General features: G+C 42.8%; 1 protein-coding gene across 1 annotated transcript; it reads right to left on the bottom strand.

Moving 5' to 3' along the window:
* Positions 1-543: 543 nt before the first annotated feature.
* On the bottom strand, positions 544-4,863 carry LOC123515883 (UPF0598 protein C8orf82 homolog). Its single transcript, XM_045274767.1, has 4 exons — positions 4,718-4,863; positions 1,489-1,618; positions 1,124-1,172; positions 544-737 (listed from the first exon to the last, which is right to left on the bottom strand). Exons 1-4 carry the CDS (start codon positions 4,861-4,863, stop codon positions 562-564), a joined length of 501 nt encoding a protein of 166 aa, XP_045130702.1. The 3' UTR covers positions 544-561.
* Between the last annotated feature and the right edge of the window lie 1,137 nt (positions 4,864-6,000).

Raw genomic sequence — 6,000 nt, 5'->3', positions numbered from 1 at the left:
AACATAACATATAACATAACATAAATAATAGGATAACAAAGGGCCACCAGGGCCCATCTAGGTTATCCTGTATCAGTGGCACAGTGACCTCGTCATCAGTACTTAACAATACCTAACAATAATACTAATCCTATATGGAGGACGAGGGGAAGTGATACTTATGAGGTGTCGCAGTGGTGAAGTGCTGGGTGATGTGGATCCCACGGTATTCCAAGAGGCGTTGTGTTCACTGGTTGAGGCCTTCACCTCGACTGCCTTCCAAAAATCAGGGAGCTCGCTTAACACTTCCGCTTGAGTCGAATGGGACCGCGTGAATCCTACTTTGGGACAGGAGAGGGGCTTCATGAGACGGTGACGTGGAGGGGAGGTGGAGAGGTGGCGAACAAGGTAGCAAGTGGAGGAGGTGATGGTAGTGGAGTATGTTACGGGCGGGCTGTAACATTAGTTATATGCTCATCCCACCAACACACTCAGTTAAGCTTCATTATTATAGTAAGTCATTTACACTTGAAAATCAGCTTTTCATTGTTCTATAATTGCTGCTATTACATAGGTATCAGTTCAGACAAGACTAGCCTCAGCCAGACCACTCACTAGGTGGGTGAACACAAGGGGTAGGTCATCACAGCGGATGTAGTTCCTCTCACAGCCACACAGAGACAGAAAAGGAAACTCAGGGTAGCGGCCAGTCTCATTAAACTTCATGCGGCTGAAGAAGAATTGAAGGAATTTCTTTTCTGTAATGAATATAAATAACATAGTATGTCTATTCTCATATAAGGAACATGATGTGACTCTGTGACATATTATTGATAGAATGTTATCAGTTTTATGTAGCTAGTTAGGTAAATGATCCATTTATTTCACCATTAGGTGTAAGTATATAAAATATCAATGGAGCTTGTATCTACTTTCATAGAATGTGATGGCCTATAATTGTTTATATTAGCTATGGTAGGAAACATTATTGGAATTTGCATAAAAAATAATCCTCATTGACAAATGAATAAATAAATAAATAAATCAGTAAATAAATAAATAATGATAATAATTTTCTATAAGTACAACATTATCACTAACTTCTACTTCTATCATGAATTTAAAAAGACCTACCTAAGCTTACCTTTAAAACAGGAAGTGAAATTCTTCATTCTTGTATCATCCAGGAACAGCTGCAAAATTACAATCTAATATTAGAAAAATAGATATTGCATGAGAATAATGAATATGTCAATATACTTCAAGCTGGGCATGTATGTCTATAATGGGAACCAGTGGAAGAATACGTGATACTCTGCAGGATCCTAATCCTCCATGAATGCCTAATAAGGTACATGAATTAATACATACCGTGCATTAAAGATTTTTAGATATATAGAAAATGTACGAAGAAGCTGGCAAAGAACAATAATTTGCAAAATAGCAGTCGTGGTAAGAGAACAGAGAAATACAGACACACAGAAGTAGCCTGCAATGAGTTATCCCTACCATGCCCTGGTGGTCAATATAGTAGAAGTATTTCCTGATGCCAGACTGGGGGTTCTGGCCCTGCTCATTGTGGAGGTGCCTCCCCACGCCCGCATGCCCAGCACGCAGTACCAGGAGGCTGTGAGTCGGTCTGTAGGTCAAGGGATGCAACATCTTTCAGGTTAGGTCAACAGTTTAACTAGTATAGTATGTAAGATACTAGAGAAAATCATTAAGGGTAGTATTTGGGAGCATTTAAATGAGAATAGATTAATTAGAGATACCCAACATGGCTTTAGATCAGGGAGGTCCTGTCTTACAAATTTGCTCGATATCTTAGAATATATTACCAAGGAGTTAGATGATGGAAATAGCATAGATGTTATATATCTAGATTTTAGCAAGGCGTTTGATAAGGTAGTGTACAAATTGAGACTACATGGGATAGGGGGTAGGTTAGTTGATTGGATTAGTGAATGGCTTTCTGATAGGAAACAGAGAGTAGTATTAAATGGGGCAATGTCTGAGTGGAAGGAAGTGGTTAGTGGGGTACCCCAAGGATCAGTGCTAGGACCTCTTCTTTTCTTGGTGTACATTAATGATTTAGATATAGGAATTAGTAGCAAAGTATCAAAGTTTGCAGATGATACTAAGATAGCATGTGCAGTACAGGGTGAAAAGGACAATTACAGAATACAACGAGACCTGGACAGGCTGATAGCATGGGCAGACAGGTGGCAGATGGAGTTTAATTCTAAAAAGTGTCAGGTTATGCATTTAGGTAAAGACAACACAAACTTTAACTATGAGATGGAGGGATGTTGGCTAGAGGCAGTAGAGGAAGGAAAGGATTTAGGAGTAGTGATAGACAGGACTATGAAATTTTCAAAGCAATGTTTAGAAGCAAGAAATAGGGCAAATAGGATCCTGGGTTTTATAAATAGAAATGTTAGTAAGGAAGTGGTGCGTAGCTTATATAATTCCTATGTTAGGCCCCATTTAGAGTATTGCATACAGGCCTGGTCACCCCACTATAGGCAGGATATCAACATGTTAGAAGCAGTTCAGAGAAGAGCAACTAGGATGATACCAGCTTTGAAGCGCCTGGAGTATAGAGATAGATTAAAGGCATTAAACATGTTTTCATTTGAGAGGAGATGTATAAGAGGGGATATGATAGAGTTATTTAAAATGTTCTCAGATACAAACTACATAGATGTGAGATCTTTCTTTACCTTAGAGGAGGGAAGTAGGACTAGAAATCATGGCAGGAAGATTAGAAAGCAAGGCTGCAGGTTAGACATAAGAAAATATTTCTTTAGTCATAGGGTGGTAGACTTCTGGAATGCATTGCCAGAGAGGGTTGTAAATAGCACTAGTTTGACAATGTTTAAAAACATTAGATAAGCACTTAAATTTATTAGATTTATAATTATGTATAGCGCTGCATGATAGTTTTTATAAGAAATTTACTATAGTTAAACAAGACATGATTCCCATGTATGGGGACCACAAATTGTAGAGGATTTCGCTGCAGGACTTAGCCCTGTTAATGGGCCAAATATTTAGAATTAGTATATAATGTATTGTGTACTTGTAAGTGTATCTTTAAGTACTGATGACGAGGTCGTTGTGCGACTGATACAGGATAACCTAGATGGGCCCTGGTGGCCCTTTGTTATCCTATTATTTATGTTATGTTATGTTATGTTATGTTAACAGCTGGGACCGGATCCAAAGCAGGTCTTCGTCTCATGTCTTGAGTCGCTACTCAGCAGTCGCTACTCGCTACTTGCTGTTCACCGTCAAGATGCTAGCCGCTAGGTATTAGGTAGCTGTCTGAGATGCGCGAGATTCCCACGAATACTGAAAGCATTGTACATATATTCTTTTGGAGGATGAAAACCGCTCCTTGTTTTTCACGTTCCCCTGGATGCATCTGTGAGACGAAAATGTATAATTTTTCTTACTAAATTGGCAAAAGGTATCCAAATTTTTCCTCACTGACAATTTCGTACCAGTTTGACATAACGTCGTAAAAAAGTACCGCTACTAACAAAAAGTATCAAAATGGTACTTTCGTACCATCACTGGGAACCCTGTATTAATAATAATGGTCTGCTCACTCCACCACTTTTCGTTCCCTCTCAACGGTCAGGACAAAATAAATGAATATTAACGTAAGAGCATTACAAACTTTTTTTTTTTCAGAATCGAATATAGATAGAAAAGGCGGAGGGGGGAAGTGGGGATAGGGGAAGAATAGGTGGGTGATAAGAAGGGAGCTTTAGTAGGAGAATAAAGTCACTGGGGCTTGACCCAGGCGCAAGATGATTTTTAGTAAAGTATAACTCTACTTTTTTTTTTTTTCTTGAATCTTGAGGGCCGGGTCAGGTGGAGACAAGGAAACCGCACCAACACCAAGCACACGCAAGCGCCGGACCGCCCATGCAGCGAACGAGGGCCCCGCACCTCTACGGAAATGGCGGCAAAATACTGGAGTCCCTTAGCAACCAAAAAACACCGTGAAGGAGGAAAATTGAATATGGTGCAGTAGAAGGAAAAAGGATGACAAATAGAGAGGATGGAGTGAGAAGTACATCCGTATAGCGGAGGGACCTACAGTTTTACGTGGGTTCCGAACCACGGATAGTAGTAGATTTGGTGAAATGATTTGGGGTTGGGGGATAATGGTATAACTTTATTTGCGAGGTTGGTGAGACGGGGATGTGCAACTTTTATTTGTAAATAGATGAATGTGATGAGTGAAGCTGGTGGTGTCTGCCATCTCCTTTGCTTGCTGGCTCGTGCTGGAGATCCTGATGTTCTGGTACGTCCTGGAGTTATCAGCCTGCTGTGGAGATGAAAAGAACGATTAAAATGGCAAATTTGGTGGGGGGACGGCGGTTAGTGGGAGAAGGGGTGATGCCGCTCTGACACCTGGAGTAGTTAGGTTAGGGAGAAGTGAGAAGGGAAAGAGATAAGGGCGGAGTGGGGTCTGCTGCCGCCGCCAGAGCGAGTGATGAATAGGGGACTCGATTCCCCGTTTACCCGAGGATACCGGGATCGCAAGGGTATATCATCGGTCGGGTGGCACGATAGCTGACCCCCACACGCCGCAGAAAAAGGTGTGTTAATAGGGATGAAGAGATAAAAGACTGGGAGGAAGAGTGTAGAAAAAGATGGGCGGAATGAGGTTTGCTGTCGTTGCCGAACGAGAGATGAATAAGGGACTCGATTCCCCGTTTACCCGAGGATACCGGGATCGCAAGGGTATATCATCGGTCGGATGGCACGCCGGCTCACCTCCACACGCCGGAAGAGGAAGGTTAGTAGAGAATGGGAGATAATGAAAGGAGGGAGGTGGAAGAGGAAGATGGGGGCCGCCGCCGCCATAACGAGAGACGAATAAGGGACTCGATTCCCCGTTTACCCGAGGATACAGGGATCGCAAGGGTATATCGTCGGTCGGATGGCGCAGCAGCTGACCCCCACACGCCTCAGGTAAAATGTTTGTTATAATTGGGAGAAAAGGCTAGAGAAAGATGAGAAGAAGGAGTCCGTTATTTGTAGATGGGGTTAGGAGGTTCGTCTGGAGGGTCGAGGAGGGTGGTGTGGGGAAGATGTCTGTATGCTGGGGGAAGGTTTTTCAAGAAGTTGTATATGTCTGTGTGTCTGTCTGAAAATGTACTTAGTTGTTTGTCTATTCTGTTGTGGAGTGTGATGTTTAGTGGCGGGATGCTGGACTCCTCGTGGAGAGATAAAGATGTCCGGAAGTCGAACCATTTCGTTCCAAGAGCGAAACAAATTGCCCGGTTCTGGACCCTTTGTAGTTTTTGAAGGTTGGAAGGGGCTGTTAGAGACAGAGACAGGGGGCAGTATGTTAGTAGGGGAAGAATAAGAGCTTTATAGAGGTGAAGTTTCGTCTTTGTGGTACTGTCGCGAAAACGTTCCAAGTTGCTCAGGGCCCTTGACGCAATGCCGACTTTTTGGTTTATATGGATGTGAAACCTAAGGTGTTTGTCGATGGTGAGGCCAAGGACAGTGTTGTTACTGCTGATTGGGATGGGTACAGGATTTGGAAAGTCTTTATAGAGTGAGATTTGGCGGAGGGGGGAGGGGATTAGATTTGATATTGAAATATGTCACCTTGGATTTTTCGGGATGAGAGTTGATGCGCCATTTTAACTCCCATAAGCTTGTTGTCGTTAACTCTTCTTGAATTTTGTCTGTAAGACGATCTAACGACCTGGCGCGCGCCAATTGCGTTACATCGTCTGCATATTGGATTGTTAGTGAGTCGTTGTAAGTGGGGCGGGGCAAGTCGGCGGTATACATGTTGTAGAGGGTGGGGGAGAGTACGGAGCCTTGTGGGACTCCGGCCTGGGGGGAGAAGAAAGTGGAGAAGACGTTCTGGTGGCGGATTCTAGTTTCTCGCTCTTCTAAGAAATTGCACAGGATTTTTTGGGTTAATGGGGGCAGGTTGAAGTTATTGCAGATTTTGTATTTCAATCCTGTGTGCCAAACTGTGTC

The sequence above is a fragment of the Portunus trituberculatus genome, chromosome 40, assembly GCF_017591435.1.
Source record: "Portunus trituberculatus isolate SZX2019 chromosome 40, ASM1759143v1, whole genome shotgun sequence".
NCBI lineage: Eukaryota > Metazoa > Arthropoda > Malacostraca > Decapoda > Portunidae > Portunus > Portunus trituberculatus.
The sequence above is the reverse complement of the archived record's forward strand: the minus strand, read 5'-3'. Positions and strand labels throughout refer to the sequence as shown.

Coding starts and splice junctions, on each gene's coding strand:
- LOC123515883 (XM_045274767.1), bottom strand. CDS start 4,863: ATGGCGGCGGCGGCCCCCATCTTCCTCTTCCACCTCCCTCCTTTCATT. Junction 1,619..4,717: donor TGCGATCCCGGTATCCTCGG/GTAAACGGGGAA, acceptor CTTGACCTACAG/ACCGACTCACAGCCTCCTGG. Junction 1,173..1,488: donor ATATTGACCACCAGGGCATG/GTAGGGATAACT, acceptor GTAATTTTGCAG/CTGTTCCTGGATGATACAAG.